The sequence below is a fragment of the Periophthalmus magnuspinnatus genome, chromosome 16, assembly GCF_009829125.3.
Source record: "Periophthalmus magnuspinnatus isolate fPerMag1 chromosome 16, fPerMag1.2.pri, whole genome shotgun sequence".
Lineage (NCBI taxonomy): Eukaryota > Metazoa > Chordata > Actinopteri > Gobiiformes > Gobiidae > Periophthalmus > Periophthalmus magnuspinnatus.
Genome location: NC_047141.1, coordinates 32,134,790 through 32,161,588, shown reverse-complemented (window position 1 = coordinate 32,161,588; position 26,799 = coordinate 32,134,790). Strand labels below are relative to the sequence as shown.

The 26,799-nt window shown below is 39.6% G+C and overlaps 1 protein-coding gene across 1 annotated transcript; it reads right to left on the bottom strand.

Annotated features, from left to right (window-relative positions):
• Window positions 1-8,552: 8,552 nt before the first annotated feature.
• On the bottom strand, window positions 8,553-21,162 carry si:dkeyp-77h1.4 (uncharacterized). Its single transcript, XM_055228104.1, has 9 exons — window positions 21,144-21,162; window positions 20,407-20,688; window positions 16,614-16,746; window positions 14,984-15,159; window positions 13,772-13,923; window positions 13,519-13,666; window positions 12,473-12,642; window positions 11,385-11,477; window positions 8,553-9,912 (listed from the first exon to the last, which is right to left on the bottom strand). The coding sequence occupies exons 1-9, from the start codon at window positions 21,160-21,162 to the stop codon at window positions 9,247-9,249; spliced, it is 1,839 nt and encodes a 612-aa protein (XP_055084079.1). The 3' UTR covers window positions 8,553-9,246.
• Between the last annotated feature and the right edge of the window lie 5,637 nt (window positions 21,163-26,799).

Here is a 26,799-nt window from a genome sequence, read left to right as displayed (position 1 = left end):
GCGCCGGTCTGGGGGCGGGGCCTGAGCGTCTGTTTCAGTAGGAGTTTTTTTTTTTTATTTCAAATATAAATCACTACATTTACACTTTATCAAATGAACAAGACTTGTGTAAAATACTTTTACTTTTTACTCTTAAAGTACATTTTTAAACGGGTACTTAAATCCTTTTACTTAAATAGATTTTTTTCTACTACAACTAGATATTTTTACTTGAGTAACTTTTTACCTCTGTATTTTTGTATTATTTCTACTTTTAATTAAGTAACAAAACTGAGTACTTCATCCACCACTGCATCTTTTTGGCATTTTGTTCAAATCTAGTCACTTATTAGTGTAATTTAAATTTCTATCCATTGGAACAACACAAAACTATTCTGATGAAAGTCACATTAATTACAGATTAGGAATATCAATGTTGTTTTCTTAGTAAAATAATATAAATAACCATTTTAAAATGTATTATTTATCCATCTGTTCATTTTCTTCCACTTATCTGGGGCCAAGGTCATGGGGTCATCAGTCTAAACAGGGACTCACAGACTTCCCCCACCCCAGACACTTCTCCATTCCTTCTTATTATTTATTTTTAACCAGTATTTTACCAGGCAAAATATGAAGAATAATCTTATTTTCAAATCAACACTCATTCTGCTATTTAAAATATTCATACATGTATTTATTTAGTAGTTTCGCAGTTTCCCTTTGATAGCCTGGTATTTTTATTTCAACCTTTTTGAGTTTTTATGAGCCCTTTCCTGCTATCGTTGTATAAATTACTACATTAAAAGCTAAATATTTCCACAATAACAACACAAACGCCTGCCACTTATGAAATACCATTTTACACTATTCTATGAAATGATTGCACTGAAACCTCTCCATCATTACAGCTCACCTTTGTACTTTTTCTTGTAGCACTTTGTGAGCTGCTCTTCTTCTTGGCTCAGCACAGATCCCTGCCAGGATTCAACCTATGAATTATAAATGAGGTGGATCAGTGCAGAGGAGAGTACTGCTTTAGTGAACGCACAAAAAGACGAAGCCTGTCCCTAAGTGCAGAGATAGAGATCCCACTGTATTTGAAATGTATAAATAGATAAGAGCGACGGTGGGCTCGGGTTTATAAGGGGAAAAGCGGGAGGCTGCACAGTAGATTGCTGATACAGACTCCAGGGATGTGAGGGAGGAGACAAAATGCTGACTACAGGTTTAGAAATAGTGCTTAATCGTGACATAGGAACCTCAGCGGGACAGACAGTATCCTCCTTCAGTTCACCTACAAGAAAAACACAGCAATTTAACAGTTTGCGTGAGATAAAAACAAATATAAACAAGCACTGCCCTTTTTCTGAAATATATTAAAGGTCCAATATGACACAAAATTGACTCTTGTGAGATTTAAGTCGTGTTCTAATGCTGCTCCCTCCTCAAAAACAGACCTGGAGTGTGTTTTGTTTCACTTATTATTAGTCTGTAACATCTCCAAATCTCAAAACGCTCTGTTCCACCTTGTGATGTCATCAAGTGGTAGTTTACAAGTGAACAGCTCCTTTTACCTTTAGTTCCGTCGAGATTAGTGACGATTCCAGGGTTGAAATGATCCAAATGATTCTAGAAATGAAGGTGTGTGGAGTTTAAAAACACAGTGGAGCACTTCCTGTATCGCCACATGATGACATCACAAGGTGGAACAGAGTGTTTTCAGTTTGAGAGAAGAGCTCAGCCTAAATATATCCATGTAAATATAGACCTAAAGTTAAAGCACATTCTCCACAGAGACTGGAACATCATTTCAGCATTTCCAAGGCCAAATACGAGTCAGGTTTGTGTAGATGAGAGCCCAGTCAGAGTCAGAGGTGGAACGTACCAAAGTAAAAGTAGGAAATGCTGTAGTTAAGTATATTTTTTTAGATATCAGTACTGTATTTAAGTAAAATGGATACTATATATTTTACCTGAGTACATTTGAGAGCAGTATCTGTTCTTTCTACTCACCGTTTTTGAACAGGACTGAAAAGTACAAGTATTTTTATGATTGTGTGAGACCTGCTGAAAAGGCTGAGGGTTTAATTTGAGCAAAACAAAAATATACAAATAAAAACAGCTAAAAAAAAAAAGTTCAATTGTTTCTTTTGAACAAAATTCAGCTCAAATCTTTATCAAAATCACCACATTTAAAGCTTTATAAGACTAAGAATCGTTTAACTTTTAACTCTTTAAGTACATTTTTAAACAGGTACTTACTTACGTACTTACTTACTTACTTACAGATACTTTTACTTAAGTAGATTTTTCATGTGATACTTTGACTTTTACTTGAGTATTTTTTTATTTCACTTAAATAACAGCATTGAATACTCCTTCCACCTCTGCTCACAGTACGATCACATGTTTTTCTAAGTTCATCAGTGCAACAAAAACCTGCTTTTTTAAGTATTTTGGGCAAAAAGTTACAGTGTGTGGCTTTAACTTTGCATTTCTTTCAGTTATTTTTCAGTTCTCAGATGGTTTCAGTTTTACGCAGCATCAGAACTCATCAGGATATTTATTTTATTTTATTTTTTTAATTATCCACAGTCCTTCAAAATAATCCTCATGCTCACTGCTCCTTTTAGGCGAAAATACTGCGATAAACGATGTCCAGAGCCTCAGCGTCGTCAGATCCTTCAGAGACGTCCAGCCTTTGTCTTAATGGGTCTATATTTTCTCAGGTCCGTGGACATCGGCCTCGTCGTCAATAAACCGGCTCCTGTTCATTGTCTCCTGCGATCTATGGCCTTGGCCCTCCATTAGTCTGACTGTAGTACTCCTGTAGTACTACTGCAGTACTCTCTGGTGTTCTGTGGTAATTCCCCAAACACTTCTGCTCTGTGATTAGGTTTGGGATTACACATTTAAAATAGCTTCTTCTTTTGACCTGATTTGTGGTGAGTGTTTCCAGGATTATGAAACAAACACCAGCATTAGGTTAAATGTCTTTAAATGTCTTTATTTGTTTTATTGTACGGACGTCACAGGATTAGAACACGGCAAATTTAAAGGCCCCAGTGTTTGAACAAAAATGTTTCAGTTTTTAGCATCTGTGACGTTTGTAGATTTATTTAAAAAGGTTCTATTTTCTGGACTGGATCTTACACTTCTGCTAAAAACATAAATGGAATTAGTTAAAAATGTGGATGCAGTTTAGGGCCACTGGTTTAGTCCTGGTTTAGTCCTGGTTTAGTCCTGGTTTAGTCCTGGTTTAGTCCTGGTTTAGTCCTGGTTTAGTCCTGGTTTAGTCCTGGTTTAGTCTTGGTTTAGTCCTGGTTTAGTCCTGGTTTAGTCCTGGTTTAGTCTTGGTTTAGTCTTGGTTTAGTCTTGGTTTAGTCTTGGTTTAGTCTTGGTTTAGTCTTGGTTTAGTCCTGGTTTAGTCCTGGTTTAGTCCTGGTTTAGTCTTGGTTTAGTCTTGGTTTAGTCCTGGTTTAGTCCTGGTTTAGTCCTGGTTTAGTCCTGGTTTAGCCCTGGTTTAGTCTTGGTTTAGTCCTGTTTAGTCCTGGTTTAGTCCTGGTTTAGTCCTGGTTTAGTTCTGTTGAGTCTGGGAGCTTCTTTCTTCTCATTCATTTATTATGTTGTGGTGAAAAGCCTTTAATGTGGTTTGTGTAATCACAGATCTGACTCGTAACACACTGGGGAGCTCTGTGGTCGTCTTGTTTTTGTTTTGACGTCTCTTTATTGGCTCTGATCTGATCCACAGACACTGATTGGCTAAACACTTGAAGAACGTAAAAATCAATTTCTCATTTAAAAGTGCAGGGACAGATCCAGACTCAGCAGACTGGAGTGAACAGACTGAGTGACCCTCAGAGTGACCGCTCCCTGTGACCCTCAGAGTGAGCAGTGTGTTCACTAATGCACCAAATTAAAGGGAAAATAACAAACTTAAGTCTCTTCACTCCTGAGTCTGTTGTTCTCGACTGAGGGGAGGATGGAGCGTGAGATCGACGGGCGGATCAGCGTCTGCAGTGATGATGTCGCTGTGTCGTCTGTTGTGGTGAAGAAGGAGCTGAGTCAAAGCTCTCGATTTACCATCAGTCTACGCCCCTGCCCTCACCTATGGTCATGAGCTCTGGGTAATGACCAAAGGGACAAGATCCAAGTAAACTGAGCACTTCCTGTCCAGTTTTATCTATATGAGGTTTTTGCAGAGTGACGCTAAAATGAATAAATATTTAAACATAACGCAGTGGACAGGGAGCTGCAGGTGGGTTAGAGGTCAGGGGTCAGAGGTCAGGAGGTTAGGGTCAGACAGTGGACAGGGAGCTGCAGGTGTTAAACATGTTAAACACGACGCAAATAAAATAAATACTTCATCAGAGACACAAAGAGACATGTTTGTGCCTCAATGCTAACGCTAATGCTAATTTTGAGGCATAATAAACATTAAAACAACAAAAACGTAAGTATTCTACATATACAAATAATTGGGTACACTTTATTTAAATTAATTTGCATTTTATTAAATTGTTCACTTTATGTTTTACAGTTTTACTAAATGTGATTGTTAGCTTTGACACACAGTGAGCTAGCTAGTGTGCTACTGTCCACACTTTTCCATTAGAACAAATTCAACTTTTTTTTTCCTAATTTCTAAAAAGCAGAAGAGACAGACGCCCACACTCGAGTCAATGTCGTAAATGTTTATTCCTACAGCAGTTATTACTATAGATATGAAATGAGGAAAAACATTTCTTTACAAAACATTTGCGTTTAGAGTGTAACAAAAAGATCTACAGACTTTAACAGAAGGCCAACAGGACGCACTGTGCAAAACGGTGCCACTGTCCACAACACGACTTTCCACGCCCAGACGTTTGAGACGCCGCTAAGACGTGCATCCGAAGACCGTCTCCGACCATTTTGTTCAACGGTTTAGCCAGAATCATCGTCTTTGTGGTGTAGAATTTAAACACTTTGATTAGTTACACTCAAAAAATGTAAATTGACGTAAATATTGACTTTATGTTCACCCGTCCAGCCAAAAACACCGGGCAGGGGAGTCACTAAGGGGGAGGGACAAAGGGGTCTGTTGTCCCGGGGGCCCCAGAATTGGACCCTCTTTCTTTGCATTTATACTCAAAGTGGGCCCACGTGAAGGTTCTTTCACCCTGCCCGCAAAAATGTCAGTCGACGGCCCTGTCAGATGGAACTGTTTCCTGTTTTTATGATTTCAGTTGGGTTTTGTAGTGATTGACAGGTGGATTAACCAATCAGAATCAAAGAAGCACATGGTCAGTTGGTGTTAAAATAAACACGGCGGGTTACGAGTAAAAAAAAAGGAGAAAAAAACACACACAGAGAAACAGTAAATGAAGTAAACGAAGCACCAAACTGTTAAAATATCGTTTATATTTGGTTCGGAATGATACGAGAATTTACGAATTTACAAATTAGCGGCCAAGGCTGGACCGTCCCACGTCAGGAAACAGGTTTGTTCGTGCTCACTGGTCCAGTTTCAGATCGTTCTGGATTTCAAACAGAATGTAGAAAGGACCGGCTTGTCAGGTAAACTTATACATGTCATTTTTTTCATTGAATTAAGTTAAACTGATCCAAAGCGTAAAGTCTGAGTTTTGAGATTATCTGGAAAAAATCAGCTTTTTTTAAAACATTTAGCGAGCGAATATGTTTATATGTTTAAATCTAGGCTGTTTGGCTATTTCTGAAAGGGTTTACTCTGCACTTTTCTCTTTTAATGTTAATTTTATCATCATTATTTATGTTTTGATTTGTCTTTCTTATTCTGTAAAGCACTTTTGAATGACTTTGTGTACGAACTGCGTTATAAAAATAAACTTGCCTCGCTTTATTTCAAGTCAAAGTTAATTTTTTGAGTGTAACCGCAGAAGAAGCATGACGTAAGTGTTTTTTTTTTCAAATGTTTCATCGCAACAGCCGTAGTTTAAACGCTCACCACGCGCGGCCCGAGTGGATAAACCGTTATATCTTTCGCGGCTTGTTCTGAGGACTTCACATAAAGCACCATGAATGAACTGATTATAGACATGCAAATCCTTCTCCAAACGTTCATTTTCTTCCGCGGTTCTTAAACTTGCACACACTGGAAAACAACAACCGTAAATAAGTTAAAAATCGCTTTGAATAAGTCGTATTACGTTTTGACAAGTCTAGATATAAGAGCTGCCAAAGATTAAATGTCAAATTGTACTTAAAATATGAGGAAATATCTTCTATCGGCAAAGTTATAAGTATAATTCCTTGTGTCAAAGTCTCTCAACGCGCTTTACACTCCGGGGTGAGCCATTTCTAAAGCCGCAGCTGCCCCCCGGGGTCGACTGACGGAAGCGTGGCTGCCGATCTGCGCCATCGACCACCGCTAATCCCTGAAACACGCCGTATTCGCAACCAGACGAGGCGGGTGAAGTGTCTCGCCGAAAAGATACAACAACAGCGCTTGGTCTGACGTTTGATGGATGTTTTACGTGTTTGTCTCTCCTTCGATTCAAAAGTTTGCCGGTTTGAACCCCGCTCTTACAGACAACTGCTGTCGTTGCGTCCTTGGGCAAGACACTTAACCCCATCTGGCTGTTTTTGTGGTTCCTTGATGTATGTAAAAGCGCTACATAAAAAAGCCATTGTTTGCCATTAGCGCTCTAATCACTACGCCACTGACGCAACAATTCTGGCAATTTTAACTCATTTAATATCATGTTTTCCAGTGCGATAATTCATAACTTGTAACTTGCATTTGTAACGTTCCTTCCTGGATCCCATTTTTCGGCAAAAAGGGGGTGCAAACTGTAGCCTACGTACCTGGTAAAAAGGTGCCAGCGTCCGCTATAGTGACAGACATAGAGCTTTCTAACATTTGAGGCACTAAAACAAAGACATAAATCACCCAAAAACCATCACAATACAACTGCAGACACTGTGTGGGCTTTAGCACATTCACACTCGACACAGTACTTCACACGGCGAGAGGCGTTAAGCAGGCACATGGATACTTGAACCATAGCGTATACAGCTCTGCACAAGCGGCTAACATTAGCATAGGAGACTAACGCACACACGGGAGGTCACACGCACTTTGAAACGCACAGGCCGAGTTTAATTACAGCGATGACGATACACGAGCACTCTACGGTCAGGACCAGTGGTGGAACAAGTACTCAAGCTCGGTTACTTGAGTAAAAGTACACATACAAGAGGTAAAAAAGTTACTCGGGTAAAAGTATCACATGAAAAAATCGACTTACGTGAAAGGATTTACAGTAAGTACCTGTTTAAAAATGTACTTTAAGAGTAAAATTAAAAGCATTGTTGAGCGTAAATGTAGAGATATTGATTAAAATTAGATATATTTTTGGTTTTAGTAACAACACGAATCAATATTTTAACTTTTCTTTGTGTTTTTTTTTGTTTTGCGCAAAGACAAAGCTCGAACTCGTAAACTTTAGTCAAGATGTTTCCACGAACATGGTAAAAATAAGAAGTACTTTTTACTTTTCAGTCCTAGGTACAGATACTACTCTCAGTGCGCTCTCAAATGTACTGAAGTAAAAGTAAAAAGTATCCGCTGTAAAACGTACTTAAGTAAAGCACAGATACCTAAACTTCTACTTAAGTGCAGTACTTTACTCCTTGTACTTCGTTACCTTCCACCACTGGTCAGGACAGGACGCAGGACGCACTATGGGCATGCGGCGACTGCATCAAACAACATGTAAAAATATATAGTACAGAGATGGGCGATACTCATAAAAAGTGTCGTCAGTATTTCTTATTTCTGATATTTTAAAATGCGTTTGTAATTATGTGGGAAATGACTTGTTTTTGAATCACACAGATGTAAACGTGACTCTAAAATGAACAAAAACACGCCTTTTTTTAAGATTACCATCCAGATTCGTTAGGCAACACGTTCATTTATTCATAATTCTATAGATTTTTGCATAAAACTAAGATATCGCCCACCTGCGTACACTGTAACTCCTCTGAAGCGATGTCGACAAAGTAAGATATGAACTTGTTGCTTTTATAACATTTGGTTCTGAAATGAGCTCATCTTAGTGTGCAATGTATAATTAGCAGTGTAATTACACGTAGGTGAGATATTGTAGTAGATTCTCAATTATAAATACTTTATATACAACCATACTGTATACTCAGCCGTTCAGTCATAAAGGGTTAGACTGGCAAACACATGCAACTATTTACACGACTACCGACGTGTTACACTGTTGGGCTTTAGCTCCATTTTTAAATCCTCTTTTTGCACATTTTCTCGTGACATCTTCGTGTGTTTTCGGGTCGATGCGTAAACTCTAACCCTTAATATCTCCCAGAGTAAAGCGGAGATAAACGTGTGCAAAATGTGATGAAATGTAGTTGTTTCTTTTTCAAATAATCAGCGTTTCCGTGATTTTTCCTTCCGTCTTTGTTCGTGTTTAGTCGTCTGTTTGTTGTGTTCTGTTTGTTGTGTTTTTTTGGAGCGTTAACTACGGGTCTGTGATTGACACGTGTGGACGTCTGGTGGGGACAGTCTCACGCGTCTCATGGCTTGATCTGTCCACTACGTCTGAATTGTAAAGGCCTTTCATGGACCAAAGCAAGTCTGATTCAGTGGAACATGAGGTAGAAAAATGCCTTCACTGTCTGTTATCTGTTGACATCTTCTACGCGTTACAAGCCAAACGTTCGGATTAATAACGTAGTAGTAATAGTACTGTTAGTGTAGTTTTGTATAAACCATGGGGTGATACTGTGTGAGTTGCATCATTAGAGCAAAGTACTATATGGCTTATGATGTCTAGATGGAAAAAAAAAACGCCATTATCTTTGTTTAATCCACAAACTACGACACTAATTAGTACGTTATGGTCAATACGTCATCCCAGTCAAAAAATTTAGCAAAATCGTGTAAACTGCTAGCTATGTTATCGTATTAGAAAATGTTAATTTGAAACATTTTAATCGTAAACGCTGCAAAAAATTAGTTCGCAGTTTGGCAGTTAATCTCTGAAGATAACACGATGATTTAGTTGTGGTATTAACAATTAGTTGATTCAAAAAGTTCCCAATGTCGCGCGGAACGTTTACATAATCATGACTCCTAAGTACTACAATGCAACAGCGATAAGTGGTAGTCCTCACCCCAGTCTCGGCGCTCTCCTCTTTTATTTTCCCGGGGTTCGATTGTCTACAGTGAAGCTATGAAGAAAAAATAAAGTGTTTTGTCGTTGCAGTTTTTTAGATGCTTGTGGTTGTAGCAGACTCAGCGGCGACCGGAGCATCTTTGCTGGAATCCACTTCGGCGCCGCTAGATTTAAGCTCCACCTCCGGAGTTTTGGGGGCAACTGTTTTTGTCCCCCCGATGACGTCGGCGTGATCCGGGCTCGCTTTGTGGTCTATCTCGGCCGTCCCGTTGGTGATCGGCTCCGGGGTGGTCGGTTTGGATTTTTCAGGAGTCGGAGCGAGGGTGGTCTTCTTTTCCGCGGTGGGGGAGGGCGATTTTGCGGCGGGACTTGATTTTGGATCGATCGGACTCAGGTGGGCTTTGGGTTCAGGGCTCGGAGCGGGACTTAGCTTCACTTCAGGGGATTTCGGGGGTTCGAGTTTAGCTTCCACAGGAGGTTCGGGGGCTCTTTTAGGCTGCGGACTGGTTTTAGTTTCCGGCGCGGGGGCAGGAGGCTTGATTTCGGCCGTGGAGGGAGCACTGGGTGGGGGGTGGGCTTTAGCGGTAGCACTGGATGTCGCGCTTGGCCTGGGTTCAGTGATGCTGGCAGCTTCGGAGTCGGGGAGCTGGTCGGCGGCGTCGGTGTCTGTGTCCAGGGGCAGGGCGGTGTTGAAGCCCACCCCAGAGTCGCTCGTCTCCAGGTTACCCACGCCCACCTCTTTGGACGATACCTCCAGACCCTGTGGAAGAGAGACGAGAACAAATAAAAGAACTCGTGAGACATCGTCAGGGTGAACGACGTCTAGAGATGGGAAATATATATAAAAATAATTAACACTGGTATTGTTGTTTTGGAGATAGAGAAAATTTGAAATATCGAATGTAGTGGCTCTCAGACTTTTCACGTAAAGTACTATTAACCCTCTGTAAATATACAAACATGTTTCTTTTTATGCTTTAAAAAACATTTCAACATTTTTTTGGGAAATTTCAACACTGTTTAGATGCAACGTTTAGGCCTGAATAAGAAAACCAGAGGAAATTTACTTGCAGTTACACCGACTGACCACTGAATTGATCTCAATGGAGTATGGCAGCAGAGAGCACTCTAGAGGCTCCACCACATAAACCAACGCATTAAAGAGAAAGTTGTTTTAGTCGCTGTCCACTGCAGTGACCGCTGTGCACCAGAGGGTTAAAGATTCAGTTTTCCGAGTACTATGTGGACAATATACAGACATAATACACGGCTTATTATCTTACAAAGGTGCAAAATGTTCTGTTTCCCGCGCATCTGTGGCCATTTGTTAAACTAGGGGAAGATAAGAGCTGTCTGTTTGGTTATCTGCAAACGGTGCAATCTCCTGTCAGACTCTACAAGACTCTGCATCAGATTCTGACTCTACAAGACTCAGATATCGCTTAAGACTTTGCACCAGACCCTACAAAACTATGCACAAGATTCTGCGCAAGACTCTGCACAAGATTCACTAGACTCTATAAGATTCTGCATCAGATTCTGCGCCAGATGTGACAAGACTCTACAAGATTCAGCAAGACTCGAAAAGACTCGACAAGACTTAGATATCGCGTAAGACTCTGCACCAGACCCTACCAGACTCTACACAAGACTCCACATCAGATTCTGCAAACTCTGCACTAGAATCTACTAGACTCTGACTTGCATTTTGCTGGACGCTGCCTTTAATCTGACTGTTTTGCTGTAAACAACAATAAAGATCCACAGAACGATCCCTGTGCCTCTGCGTCTGTTCTTCAGGAAACAGAACAGAAAAACCAACAACTACCAGATCTAACGAAATATACAACAAGACTATTCCAGGTCTAAAAGAATGAACAAAAAGTGGATAAAATGAACTCAAAATTAGACAAACCCACAAACTGAACAGCTGTACCACATTAGGAGGTCGTGTAAATATATCACAGTTTGATAAACACTGGGCTGGTGTGATGAGAATAAAGTTAAATAAAGCCATTCGACGTAATTGCTTTTGTATAATTGGGCAATACAAAATAAATGACATTGAAAGTATTTGCTAAATTATAACATTGTATTTTTTTTATTGCAAAAGAAAATTTTAAATCTGTCAACTGGACAAAATGTTTCTCAAGAACTACGGGCAAACCATTGTATTTTTTATATTGAATATTTTATAACAAAAGTAAATAAATAAATAAATCAGGGACTCACCTTGATGTCAACTTCGGTGCTTTGTGATTTCTCAGTGTTGTCGGCCTGAGAATGTTTGGACTCTTCACTCATTTTGGTGATGTTTTTAACAACCTAAAAAAAATACAAGAAAAGTTCAATGTATTCCGTAGGGATGAGACAAGATCCAATTTCCACAAGACGAGACGCAATAAGACACGAGAGAATGGACGCGTTGGCTGGTCGCTCTGGAGTATAAGTCGCACCAGCTAAAAATGGATAATAATGAATAAAAAACATATATAAGTCGCATTTTTGGGGAAATTTATTTGACAAAATCCGAGACCAAGAACAGACATTTTATCTTTAAAGTCAAGTTCTAATAATAATAATAAAATGTGGAACAACAGGCTGAATATCAGTACATCACGCTAACGCTAATGCTAATGCTAACGTAACACATTTATATTTATTCAGCTCCATGAAGCACAGACAGAACTGAACACGTGTCTGGTTTGTTAACGTAAGATATTAACAGTTAATCAGATAAATAAAGAATAAAAACAAGCAACAAGTTTACTCTGGATCTCACTCCAAATCAATAAATCCACTGAATTCTTCATCCTCGGTGTCGATTCTGAACAAATCCACCAACTCCAGAGGAAGATGTAGGGGGCGCTATTGTTCAGTGTTTCTCAGATGTTTTTTAAATCACCGTAATGTTGAAATTTTAAATGTTCAGTGGTTCAGGAGGAGGAGACGCTGGTACAAGTCTAGAGCGCATTTGACTAATTTCACATATAAGTCGCACCCCCGGACAGTCTGGAAAATACAGTATGTGATTGAGTTCATGATTTTGGGCTCACCATTTGTGATTTATGTTTCATCTTTCATATTTTTTCTGTCATTGTGGTGCTGTTTTTTGGACCTATTACTTCTTAAGAACTGTAACTTGCAGCACTTAACCCGTTTTTCCCCAATCGAAATGTAAAAACGAAGGGGAAACATCTCGCAAGATCGTTTTTCTCATATGTGCACAATCTTGGAGCAATTTTGTCTCTCAAGATCTCGCTCCTTCCTTAGAGTTTTGTGTTCAGCGCTTTAAACCAGCCACTTGTGTGTTTTCTGACCTGTCTGAAGGCCTCCCCCTCGTCCTCTTTGGCGAGTTTCTCCAGAGCTGCGTTCCTCTTCGCCCTCTTCCTCACTTTGAACAGACAGGACACGAGGCAGGCCAGAAGAAGGAACACCACGAACCCAAGCAGAGCGATGATGGCCACGTACAGCTTCTCCAGTTTAAAGGCTACGTGTGGAAAAGAGGAGAGTGGAGGAGAGTGGAGGAGAGTGGAGGAGAGTGGAGGAGTGAATAATTTAGTGGGACTTGAATGGCCAATGAATTTCCAGTGAAAACACAACATGGACCGAGACTCAAAGAGGCATAAGGGACAATCCAGGAACTTTAGAGGAGAAGCAAACCACCGTTAACACTTGGAACTCATGTATTTTGATGTAAATGCGGCAGCTAAATATTTTCATTTCGCTCTTATTTCGTTTATTTGAGTAACATTTTATATGAAGCAGAGTTCAAAAGGATCAGAAAACAATAAATGTATGCATATTATTTTAAGAATACCAAAAAAACCTGGTTCTCTGGGTGAAACGGACAAGTATTATATGTGGGGTACCTCAGGGGTCAGTACTGGTCCCATAAATCTTTACGTAAAATGTCAAAAATGTATACTTTCAAATTATACATGCAATGCCAACTTTTATTTTACTTTATAATGGCCACAAAATTTGAACATTCAACCAACTTTTGAGTAGAATTCTGAAGGATTCATGGGAATTCAAGGGATTTAAAATTAGGACTTGTGCCAGAGCAATAAACAACAACCCATCAATGTTTTTTTAATGATCAGAAGTCCTCAAAATGGCGGCTAAAGCAGGAAAGTGTGGAAATGTAACTTTAATCCATGAATATCCACCTTCAATTTTCATGTTTCTATATTAAGAAATAGCATTTTTTCATAACAATAACTGATTTTAACTATTGAAATTATTTTTTTTATGTTTTGCTGGCTACATAAGCTCAACATAGAGATTTGTTTTTCCCATAAATGTCACTTCTACCTTCAGATCCTCAGACCTGTGCTGCACTTTTACTGTGCGTTCCTCTTACGTTTCAGTTCCAGATGAACAGTAGTCGAGGGGAATCCCAGGATGTCGATGACTTTAAATTCTCCGGCGTCTGAGCCTCTGATATTGTCCAAATAAAACACATTCCCATCCAACGAGAGGCGTCCCTCAAACCCCAGCTCCGCCTGAGCCTAAAAGACGTTCAACAGTCAGTTTATATCATTTAGATTTAGGTAAATGTGATGTTTTCAATTCTATATTAATATGAAAAATAAAAAAAACTGTATGGTCCTTACGTCAGTGAACTCTCCCCGGTCCAGCAGGACGTACTGTCTGCGGGGGGCGGGGTCTGAGCTGCGGGTGTAATTCACCTGGACCAAAGTACTGTTCAGGATCAGGTTTATCTTCATCCTCTTCCCCTGAGGCAGCTCCAGGAAATGCATGTGCTCTGAGACACAAAACACAAAACGTAATCGCACCAAACATCATCTAAAATGCAGAGACCCTTTAAAAACTAACAGCTCCTCTTTAAAAGCCATTAGTGTCGAGAGAAAGAGTCTAATCACCGAGAAAAGACCAAACGAACACGTCCTAATGGAGACTCAGCGCAGGTTAAACACTAAAGGTCCCAGATTATCATGAGTTTACTTTTTAAGATAAGAAAACTATTATTTGTCCCACTAAGGAGGAATGTCAGTGTTGCAACGCCAAAGTACAAGAACAGTAATAAATATTTAAAGGTTTTATATCACTCAAAATTGATTATTGTGAGTTTTAAGTCGTGTTCTAATGTTGTTTCCTCCTCAAAAACAGACCTGGAGTTGTGTTTTTTTGTTTCATTCACACATGTTTGAGTAACGTTTTATTATTAGTCTGTAACATCTCCAAAACTCAAAACGCGACGTTCCACCTTGTGATGTCATGAAGTCGTAGTTTTCAAGTGAACAGCTCCTTTTACCTTTAGTTTTAAATGAGTGTAATGTTGAAATTTTAAATGTTCAGTGGTTCAGGAGGAGGAGACACTGGTACAAGATGTGGAATTATATATTTGAATAATTTCACATATAAGTCGCGTCTGAGTATAAGTCGCCCCCCGGACAAACTATGAAAAAAGTGACACTTATCGTCCTGAAAATACAATATCTCCTTTGACTCGGCTGGTCCTGATAATCCTTATAGTGACTGGGACAGTATTTTTTTGGGGTCAGGTATTTATCCTGTGGACTTTTTCTTTGCATTACTGGGACATTTTTTGGTTAGTTATGCCTATATGATCAGATTTAAGCCGTAAAAGTTTGAATTAATAACTTGTCTGACTCAAACTAACAACTAAAAGTGTTTAATTTAGCTGTTTTTTCATTTCAGCTCATGATTTTTAACAATATCGTAGATTTATAATAGTTTTTTTGTGGTTTAAATCTGCTCTTGTGTTTGTGTCAGTGTCATAAATTAGCTTTGATATTATCGCTTCTCATCTATATTGACCTTTGACCTATCTCATCGCTCACCTCGGACGTTGAGGCACATCTTGGTCTTGATTTCTCCCTTGGGTCCTCTGATGGTGTAGCTCCCCTCGTCTGCTCCGGTCACCGTTCTGAGGGTGAGCGTCTTCTCCCCGACGATGATCCGATCCTTGTATTCTTCTCTGGGGGTCCCTGAGGCGGCGAGGAGCACCAGGGCCGGTCTGAGGGGCGGAGACACACGGTTTAGTTTAGATTTTTATGAATGTAGGACTTGTTTGGGGTGGGCTCGGAGCTTAGCGTTTGTAAAACAGTCATCTCTGAAAACATGTGAGCTACGCAGAGTCGAATTATCATGTGACTCAAAGGTGATTCTAGATTATTAACGTTCAAATGTAAATTAAAGGTCTCATATTATGCAAAATGGATTTTAGTGAGCGTTAATCAATGCTAGAACGTTGTTAGCGCATCAAAAACAGACCTGGAGTTGTGTTTTGTTTCATTTATTATCAGTCTGTTAAATCTCCAAAGCTCAAAACGCGACATTCCACCTTGTGATGTCATCAAGTGGTAGTTTTCAAGTCAACAGCGACGTTTTACCTTTATTTCAGTAGAGATTCCAGGGCTGAAATAATCCCAAGTGATTCTAGAAATGAAGATGTGTGGAGTTTATTACCACATGATGACGTCACGAGGTGGAACAGAGCGTTTTTCAGCCTAAATCTGCAGGTTTGTGCGTTAAACGTGTGTGAATGAAACAAAACACAACTCCAGGTCTGTTTGTGATGAGGAAACGACATTAGAACAGATCAGAAAATAGTGTAATACGTCCCCTTTAATGTTGCACTCCATGTTGCAAATATTGATGTTTGCACAAAAAAACAAAAAAACCCACACAAAATAAAACAAAACAACAACCAAAAAAATCCCAAATATATTCAAAACAATCATCTACAACAGAGTATAAGGGTCATTTTAAAAAAAAAAAAAAATTTTTTTAACACTTTAACATTAAAGTCCTAACTTTACGAGAATAAATTCACCATTTTAGGAGAATAAAGTTGTAATTTTATAAGAATAAAGTCTTAGTCAATGTAAAGGAAAGAATTTTTTTCCAGATTTAGGGGCAAAAGCATTTCATCACCACAAACAAAGTGAAAGAGAATGGCCCTTATTTGAGTTATTGTTTTTTTTAGTCTGTTACATCTCCAAAGCTCAAAACGCTCTGTTCCACCTTGTGATGTCATGAAGTGGTAGTTTTCAAGTTAACAGCCCCTTTTACCTTTAGTTCAGTCAAGATAAGTGGCAACTCTAGAAGCTGAAATGATCCAAATGATTCTATAAATGAAGGTGTGTGGAGTTTAAAAACACAGTGGAGCACTTCCTGTATCACCACATGATGACATCACAAGGTGGAACAGAGCGTTTTCAGTTTGAGAGAAGAACTGAGACTAAATCTACAGGTTTGTTTGTGCGTTAAACATGTGTGAATGAAACAAAAAACACAACTCCAGGTCTGTTTGTGACGAGGAAACGACATCAGAACAGATCAGAAAAAAAGCGTAACACGAGCTCTTTAAATCGTAAATGACAGAATATTTTATTATCGTTGTAGAGATGAATCGTGTTGTATTGAAGCCCTTTGAGTTGTTGTTTTACTCGCTGCAGTCGGACTCACTTGGACGTCTGCGTGGCCTCCAAAGAGAGGGGCCTGTACTCCAGAGTGATGCCGGGAGGAGGAGAAGGAGGCGGCAGGTCCAGAGGAATATGGTAATTGTCTCCGTATTTAACCGTCTGCTCGTTTGAACAATCTGCAACAAAAGCAGGAAGTAAACAGGGTTAATCAGTGTTAGGCGACCTCTGACCCCCAGCGAAACCCCCAGGGTAAGAGACAAGAGAAGAAGAAACGTTAAGAGGTTCGAATGACGCGAAGGTGAACGCAAATGTATCACAGAATTTGGAAGATTTGGAAAAAAAAAACATTAATAAACAAACAAAACTCAAGAACTGACAAAAAAAAAAGGTGTATCAGCATAAAATGAGTTGAGAAAAACATTCCCGAGGGTTCAGTTTTGGCATTTTGTTTTTCTCTGTCACTCATCTGCCTGATTTAAATTTCTATTGTTTTGTTTCATGGGAGGAAAAAAATCTGTGATGTTTTTGTTAAACTGTTATTTTAGTCCAATTTTTTAGTTTTTTTTTAGCTTTATTTATTGTGTTTTGAAATATAGAACAAATGAAGGACAGTGCAAAAATAAATAAATAAAAAAATAAAATAAATAATAAAATAAAATAAATAAATACATACATAAATACATAAATAAATAAATAAAAATAAAATAAAATAAATAAATAAAAGGAATAACAATAGAACTTAATACCTGGACAGTTGCTGAATGAATAATAGTAAACATGTACAATATCTCTCTATATATACATACATATCTACATATATATATATACACACACAAATCTATACACATATTTATATTTATACACAGGACTGTCTCAATATTTATCTATCATTAAAATAATCAATAAAAGGCTGCCAGATGTATAAAAAAAGCTCTGGTTTGTTTCTCAGTGAGTATTTTTTATTTTTTTTTTAATGCAATTTTGACCCAAATTGGAAAAAAAATGTATGTGTTCAACTGGCAGCTTTAATATTGATGAAGATGATGAAGATGATGAAGATGAAGACATGTCGTGTGAGGCGTCATTAAAAACAAACATACAACAGCTAAATGTTCAAACAGATAACCATCGATTTTAAACCGATATTGCCTTAAATCTTTATTAAAAGTCAAACGATCTGTAGTAAAATAAAATAAAAATATGAACAAGAGACTGAAGTTTCCACTCAAATATTACGTCACAATGGCTCAGTTGGTAAAGTGTTTGTCCACTGATCCACAGGCTGGAGGTGCGATGCTGTGGTTGTGTCCTTGGGCAAGACACTTAACCCCCCGTCATCACCCCCAGTGTCTGTGTGCACTGGTGTGTGAATGTGTGACTGTTTACCATCATTTATGTCATTTAAACTCACGTGGATATTTCATTTTTCAGTGAGGAGTGGCTCTGTGGCTCTAATCCCCTTTAAATGACACATTATATTGAGTTTTCCCAAAGTTTTCAGCTCCACCAGGTCTAAACAAAATGATAAATAATAAAATAACTAAACCAAAAAACAAAATTACACATCAAAGTTAGCGCCTGCTCATCTATGCTGGAAGAACTACTCCATTTTACTTAAAAGAACAGATACCGGAGCAAAAAATACTCACGTAAAAGTAAAAGTATCACATAAAAAAATCTACTGTAGTAACATGATTAAAGTGCCTGTTTAAAAATGTACTTAAAGAGTAAAAGTAAAAGTATTTCACGCAGATTTTGAGCCTTATAAAGCTTCAAATGTGGTGATTTTGATCAAGATTTGTGTTGATTTATGTTGTGCCTTTTCAGCAGGTCTAAAACAAGAATGAAAATACTTTTACTTTTCAGTCCTGTTCAAAAATATAGTGGAGTAGAAAGTACAGATACTGCTCTCAATTGTACTGAAGTAAAAGTCAAAAGTACACACTGTAAAATGTACTTAGATAAAGTACAGATACATAACATTTATACTAAAGCACTTTATTATTTTTACTTCATTACCTTCCACCACTGCTGCTTATGTACTAGTACTTACACTCATAGATGGATACACAGCAGTAGCAACAGTATCAGTAGTATCAGTAGTATCAGTAGTATTAGTAGTAGCAGTAGTAGCAGTAGTAGCAGTAGTAGCAGTAGTATCAGTAGTATCAGTAGTATTAGTAGTAGCAGTAGTATCAGTAGTATCAGTAGTATTAGTAGTAGCAGTAGTATCAGTAGTATCAGTAGTATTAGTAGTAGCAGTAGTAGCAGTAGTAGCAGTAGTAGCAGTAGTATCAGTAGTTGCAGTAGTATCAGTAGTATCAGTAGTAGCAGCAGTATCAGTAGTATCAGTAGTATCAGTAGTAGCAGTAGTATCAGTAGTAGCAGTAGTATCAGTAGTATCAGTAGTATCAGTAGTATCAGTAGTATCAGTACCAGTGTGGCTCTGCAGTCGTCTTTACTTCATGCACATCTCTGCAGCTCTAATGTGCATCTGTCTAATCTCACTGCATCAGACTCACTGCTGAGACACACGTTTATACTCAACACTTTGTGGGACGTAAAAAAAAAACACTCTGCCGTATGTGTCGTAAACTGAAATAAACGGCTGCGACGACGACGACACCTTGACTCTTTTTCTACGAAATAATAAAAACTTTAAAATAAAACTGTTATTACTTCAGTGTCCATTTTACACCTTTAGGTCATGAATCAACACGGTTGCCAGGCGATGTAACAAAAGCGACGTAACATAAGCGCTAGGCTAGCAGTTATAGCGGCAAATTTGAGTATCATAGCAACCAAAGAACCAATCGAGAGCAAGACTGATGCCCCTTCCCGCCCGCACTGCTGGTTTAGCAGGGAGAGGGCGCTTAGCAACGCTGTCAATCAAACCTGTTGCTAACGCTAACAGGAGCGACCTCGAGGAAAGAAGGACCTGATTTGTCTGTTATTAATGTTTATATGTTGATTTACAGACACAAAATTTCTCTCTCTCCGTCTCTCCATCTGTCGCTCTCTCGCTCTCTCTGTCTGTCTCTCTCTCTGTCTCTCTCTCTCTCTGTCTCTCTCTCTCTCTGTCTGTCTCTCTCTCTGTCTGTCTCTCTCTCTGTCTCTCTCTGTCTGTCTCTCTCTCTGTCTCTCTCTCTCTGTCTCTCTCTCTCTGTCTGTCTCTCTCTGTCTGTCTCTCTCCCTCTGTCTCTCTCTCTCTGTCTGTCTCTCTCTCTGTCTATCTGTCTCTCTGTCTGTCTCTCTCTCTGTCCGTCTCTCTCTCTGTCGGTCTCTCTCTGTCTCTCTCTCTCTGTCTGTCTCTCTCTCTGTCTCTCTCGCTCTGTCTCTCTCTCTGTCTCTCTCTCTGTCTCTCTCTCTCTCTGTCTCTCTCTCTGTCTGTCTCTCTCTCTGTCTGTCTCTCTCACTCTCTGTCTGTCTCTCTCTCTGTCTGTCTCTCTCACTCTCTGTCTGTCTCTCTCTCTCTGTCTGTCTCTCTCTCTGTCTGTCTCTCTCTGTCTGTCTCTCTCTCTGTCTGTCTCTCTCTCTGTCTGTCTCTCTCTTCACAGACACAATAGTGAAATATAAACCTCAGGATCATGTTGAGGTTTAATCTGAACATTTAAGACCAAAATGAGTCTGAAGCAGCAGAGACAGAGAGAGGACACAGTTTTTCAACAATGGAGCAGGAAGTGCGCCCGTGATCACTTCCTGTTTGGAACTTAGCAGCTAGCAGGTTAGCTACATCCATTTAAATAAACAGTCTATGTTTGAATAATGAGAAAGATCTAATAATTGTCTCATCTGATTCTTATTTTTCCCGTGTAAAAGTCCCGACTGTGTCTCACCTCTCACGATCAGAGAAATGCGTCTGGCGCCCTCTGGGTTCGCCGGGTCTTTCACCGTGTACACTCCTTCGTCGGCCTCGCTCACGGACTCGATGATCAGGTGACTTAAGCGGCTGTTGAGCTGCGCCCTCTCGCTCACAGATTTGCCTCCGCGCATCAGAGGCTCGTCCGAGGTTTGGGAATGCGGAGCCGTCCTGTTTCGGAACGTCACCTCCACATTCAGGGAGCGCAGCAAAATGTGGAAGTCCTCCCCATAGAACAGAGTCTCGGTTTCCTCAGACGCTACGGGAAAAGGACACGGTTAGACTCACAGTTTCAGCTTTAAGGTTTCTGGGAAAATAGAAAAACTGTGATTGATTGGAGATTGCAAAATGAGTTTACAAGCTATTTTTTAATATTTGTTTTTACTAAATGCAGCGGGAAAAACATAAAATAGGCTAAAATGGATTTATTAAACTGAAAACCCACGTCTCCTCCCTGGCATTTAAATCAGATCTATTCTGCAAAATGGACTTTTCAGAGATTTTAACCATTTTATAGTTGATTCCGGGAACATTTATTCACACAAAGTCGTATTTGATTCATGCACGTTTGAGTAATGTTTATTCGCTTATTTTTAAGACGCCATTTTGTTGATCAACCCGCGTTTTCACCTCCACTGTGACACGCCCACTGTGACACGCCCACTGTGACATACACCCTTCCTTCTCCAGTTTTATTTTCTTAATCGGTGATACTCGTAGGATTTGGCAGCATCGCTTCGTCATTTTCGTACAAATTAAAATAAATAATAAGTTAATAAGTTAGTTGAAAGTCTAATTTAAATCATAATTATTAAATGTAGATTATAACTACACAACAGACACAAGCACAGTCTGATTTAAAAGCGGCTGGACGGGATATATTGGTGTTTTTGTTGTATATTTGTTTATCTGAAGCACTTTGTTTCAGCTGAAGTTGTTTTAAATGCGAAACGAGTTGAATCTATTCCCGTTTGTGTTTGTATTTACTTTGCCAGAAGGTGTAAGAATTTCAGTGCGTGCGCGTGACAAGCTCAAACTAGAACTCAAATTACTGTGACTTGTTTGCTCATGGGGCCAATAAAATCCAAATGCCAATGTTGTAAAACCATTTCTGAAAATTAATACTGAACTATTTTACTGAGAGATTAAAAAAAACACAGAGAACTTACACTGTAAAGGGACAGACAGAGCTGCAAAATAAAACACAGACACGGTTTAGTGCGTGGATTATTTAAATATAATAAAAGTACAGATCTGAGGTTTTGGCGTCACCTGTGTGAAGGAGAGCGCTGATCAGAATCCCACAGACGGACCTCATCCTGGAGCCGCTTCAGCCTGAAACACAAACACAGGAAACGGATCGATGAAAACGCAGTGTCCTTTTACGACGCGGCCGTTTGGGGAAAGTGGAATCCATTTAAAGTAACGTCCCTGCGCTTGTTTTTAAAGCCGCACTACGTAACTTTTTACTTTTTACTTTAGCCGTAACGTCTTCCCACCTGCTCGGTCTGTAATGTTCCGCCCTGTGGCATTAAACGTGTGTATCTCCGCTGATTTACGTTAGCGGTAACATCTGCCGCCTGCTCGTCTCCATGGCAACGTTAATGCTTGGTCTGTAATGTCTCGCAGTGTGGCATTAAACTTGTCTGTCCCCGTGGAAATGAGCAGGAGACCAGGGCAAGTTATCAGTCAGATCTGTGGAGGTGTCGCCGTAAAAAATCCGTGTAATTAGATTAATGCCATACTGTGGAACATTTCAGGTAACTACTCCATGAAGTTACACAAAGTTACACAATGCATCTTTTTACTTTGTTAGTAGAGGACCTGTCACCTACTTGTCTCCATGGAAACGTTACGGCTTAGAATGTTCCACAGTACGACATTAGACTAATCTATCTCCACGGAGACAAGGAAGCGACTACGCCAAGTTATCAGTCAGATCTGTGGAGGTGTCGCTGTAAAAAAAACAAACAGATTAAATAAATGCAATATTGACAACTTTAATGCCATACCGTGGAACATTTCAGGTGACTACTCCACAAAGACAAGTGAAGCCTCCACCAGAAAAGTTCCATGATGCACCTTTTAACTTTACTGGTGCAGGACCTGTCACCCCCTCCATGGAAGCGTTTATCCTCAGAATGTTCCACAGTAGGGCATTAAATTTATCAATCTCCGTGGAGACGAGCAGTTCTTGTTCAAGTTATCAGTCAGATCCGTGGAGGTGTCGCCGTATCTACCTTGAATTTGTTTAAATACGTCTGTTTTCATGGCGACATCTCCACAGATCTGACTGATAACTTGGCCTCGTCACTTGCTTGTCACCATGGAGATAGATAAGTTTAATGCTGTACTGTGAAACCTCCACCAGGAAAAGTTACAAAACGCACTTTTTTACCTTAGTGGTGGAGGATCTATCACCTACTTGTCTCCATGGAAACGCTATTTCTTAGAATGTTCCACAGCATGGTATTAAAATTATCTATCGCCATGGAGACAAGCAAGTGACTAGTCCAAGTTATGGGCCAGATCTGTGGAGGTGTAGCAGTAAAAATCGATATAATTAGTTTAAAGTTGAAGACAAGCGAAGCCTCCGCCAGAAAAGTTACACAATGCATCTTTTTACCTTATTGGTGAAGGACCTGTCACCTACTCGTCTCCATGGAAACGATATTCCTTAGACGTTTAATACCGGGCTGTGGAACACTCGATCTCCACGGACACAATCAAGCGACTACTAGACCGATTTATCAGTCAGATCTGTGGAGGTGCAGCAGTAAAAAAAAAAATCCGTGTAATTAGTTTAATGCCATACTGTGGAACATTCCAGGTAAGTACTCCGCAAAAACAAGCGAACCCTCCGCCAGAAAATTTACACAATACGTCTTTAAACTGCGCCTTAATGATCCGAGACTAAATATTGTAGTTTTATGTTTTGTGCGTCTCGTGTGCCGTTCGTTATGACACTTCACCGGTGGCCATTTTGGAACGTGATAAAAGGATGAGTCATAAAGATAAAAAAAAAGCTAAATATATAAGATGTAAAGTGATATTCGTTTATGGTCGGTTGCATCACGGTTCCCTCTCTCCCTGAAGCACGAGCCGTTTGTGCGACGCATTTACACACTGGCTCAGGACTCGCAGCAGATGTCTCCCGACGGCGAGCTCCTTCTTATTTTTAGTTCTGCTGTTTATGACACTTGGACTCGACATTTACACGTTTCGCAGCTCGAGAGACACAAATACGAAGCATTACTAGAACATTACGAAGAACCGGGATGCGTCCGACGCCTTTAACGATATTCAAACACATTTACGTATGCATCATTAGTTTGTCGCTGTGAGGAAAAGCTATTTCTGTAGCCGCAGCTGCCCTGAGGCTGAGCGGCGAAGACGAGGCCGCGCATGTGGAGCAAACGCCAACATAACGCTTTATATATGTGATTTTATGGAAACAGGATGAGGGAAGTGCCTTGCTCAAAGACACAGCAGCACTAAGAGCATTTTGATTAAAGATAAGGACATTTTTACCCTTTTTGTTTTTATTTTTGATTTTAATAATGTTTTTTTTACGTGTTTTTTAGAGTCCAGTTAATAAATATGATCATCAAGATGCGACTAAATGATAAAACGTCTGATTTTATACTGTGTTTTTTCCTCCTTCAAGTCCCTCAAATCGCTTTACGTTAAGGAACACATGCACCAGTGACACCGGGAATCGAACCCCCAACCTTCGAGACAATCACTGTATGACTAAAGCCAACGTGCTGGTGATTTAACCTCCATCTGTCCCGCCGCTTGTCCTCCGCCTCCTCCTACGGACGTATGTGTCGTCCCTGCTGTCGATCTGTTTCCTGTGCGAAGCTTTGAACCGACAGACCTCTCCTGTGATTGGCACGTTGCTCACAAGCTGGCACCTAATTGGCTCCTGGGTCCTATGTGCTGATTGGTCACGACGCCCTAGAGCAGATGCGTCAAACTCAAGGCCCGTGGGCAAAATGTGGCCCTCCGCATTATTTTACGTGGCCGTCAACAGGGTAAATTAAAGGTGTGATGTCTTAAAATGTCATGTTTTATCAGGAGATACGCAGTTACAGACATATTTTTACATTTAGGCGACTACATATGCAGTATTTGTGACTTGAATAAGTAATAAATACAGAAGACAGTTAATTAAAAAGTACAAAAAAATACTTAGATTTATTTGAGAGCAGCCATTTTGCTGATTTGGCCCTTGGTGAAAATGTATTTGACAAACCTGCCCTGGAGCCTGGTCACTCCTCGTCCTTCACCTGCCGCACCTTTAAAAGGCCCCGCCCCCTGCCCCTCCCTGCGCTGGGCTCTGTCAGTGAACAACACGCCATTTTTGTTCTGTGTCTCTGTGTGATTGTTGTAACTTTAACTTTGTAAATTGAAAACGACCCTGTTTAGAGCCTCTTTTTGTTAGGTTTTACGCTAACATTCCTTTTAAATAAATTCTAGCTTTAGTTTTACAATTTAGACACGATTGTTTGTTACGCCAACACCGTCTTAATCGATGTTATAAACTGCAGTTGTGTTTAGAGTTCGATGTCGATGCTTTTCCAGGTTAAATTAAACTGAGCTGGAGACGGGTCAGAATTCCATGTTGGAATTTGAAGTGTTGCTGTCAGATTATTGATTATTGAGACGTGTTGACCTGGTTTATGGTTAATATCTCTGTAATTACTGGAAGGGCACATTTTTATACAGCGCTTTTCCAGCTTCAAATCATTCAAAGCTTAAAGCTACATAAAGGAACCACACACACATCCACACACACATCCACACACACATTCACACACCAGCGTATTTTCTGAGCTATACGTCGCTCTGGAGTATAAGTCGCACCAGCCAAAAAATGCATAATAATGAAGAAAAAAAACATATATAATTCGTGTTTTGGGGGAATTTATTTTACAAAATCCGAGACCAAGAACAGACATTTTATCTTTAAAGTCAAGTTCTAATAATAATAATAAAATGGAGAGCTAGCATGCTAACGTAACACATTTATATTTATTCAGCTCCATGAAGCACAGACAGAACTGAACACGTGTCTGGTTTGTTAATGTAAGATATTAACAGTTAATTAGATAAATAAAGAATAAAAACAAGCAACAAGTTTAGTCTGGATCTCACTCCAAATCAATAAATCCACTGAATTCTTCATCCTCGGTGTCGCTTCTGAACAAATCCACCAACTCCAGAGGAAGATGAAGTGTTCAGTGTTTCTCAGATGTTTTTTAAATCACCGTATTGTTGAAATTTTAAATGTTCAGTGGTTCAGGAGGAGGAGACGCTGGTACAAGTCTAGAGCGCCCTCGTGTGGTGAAGATGTGACATTATATATTTGAATAATTTCACATATAAGTCGCGTCTGAGTATAAGTCGCCCCCCCGGACAAACTATGACAAAAGTGACACTTATCGTCCGGAAAATATGGTAATGCTGTAAATTGGCGTCATGTTAGTTCTAGAAACAGACACTGGGGGGCGAGGTGGGTTAAGTGTCTTGCCTAAGGACACAACAACAGTATTCATCTGTGGTCAACCAATGATTTTTTTTTTTTTTTCGTTAATTAGAGAGCAGGATGTGAACCGCCAACCTTCGAATCAGAAAAAAAAACAAAAAACCTCAGCTACTGTCGTTGTGTATCTTCTCAAAAAACAAGTAAAGTCATTTTTTTCACCACAGTTTTACAAAGCGACGCCGTTATTCGGACGATTTAGACTTTAGTTTTGTCCTGTTCTCGTCTCGGTTTAGTTCTGGGTCTAAAACGCAGAGGTGGGAAAAAGTCCGAATGGGCATAAAGAGGACGCGGACTTCACAAGCAGCACATCAGACGCACAAACACATCTCCTAAAGCCCAGGGGGAGGGACGCACACCTGCAGAGAACAGCCCCGCTCTGCTGCATCAGCCTCAAGTCAAGGTCGTTCACGTCACCGTCAGAAAAGACTCCACCGCTGCCGTCCGCGAACAAAACCCACTAATATCTCCTCAAAATTCATCGCAATCAAACCGAAATCTGAATTTGAATTTGAATAAACGCAATCAGCAGATCACAAAAGCTGCAAGAGTTTGAAATGACATAATAACAACTCCACAGACAAAATATCCGGCGTTTTTCTGCATAAATACATTTGGAGTAGTTTAGTTCTGAAATGGGATTTTTGACAAGACTTTCTGACAATTCAACTTTGAAATGAATTGCGTGATTAAAATCTAATCGGAATTGCAAAAGCTTATCAGGAATTTTCATATTTTTTCCCAAATTTCAACAAGTAAAAAGTAAGAATGTGCTTTGGAAATGGACGACGTAAAACAGGTAATAAAAAAATAAAATAAAAT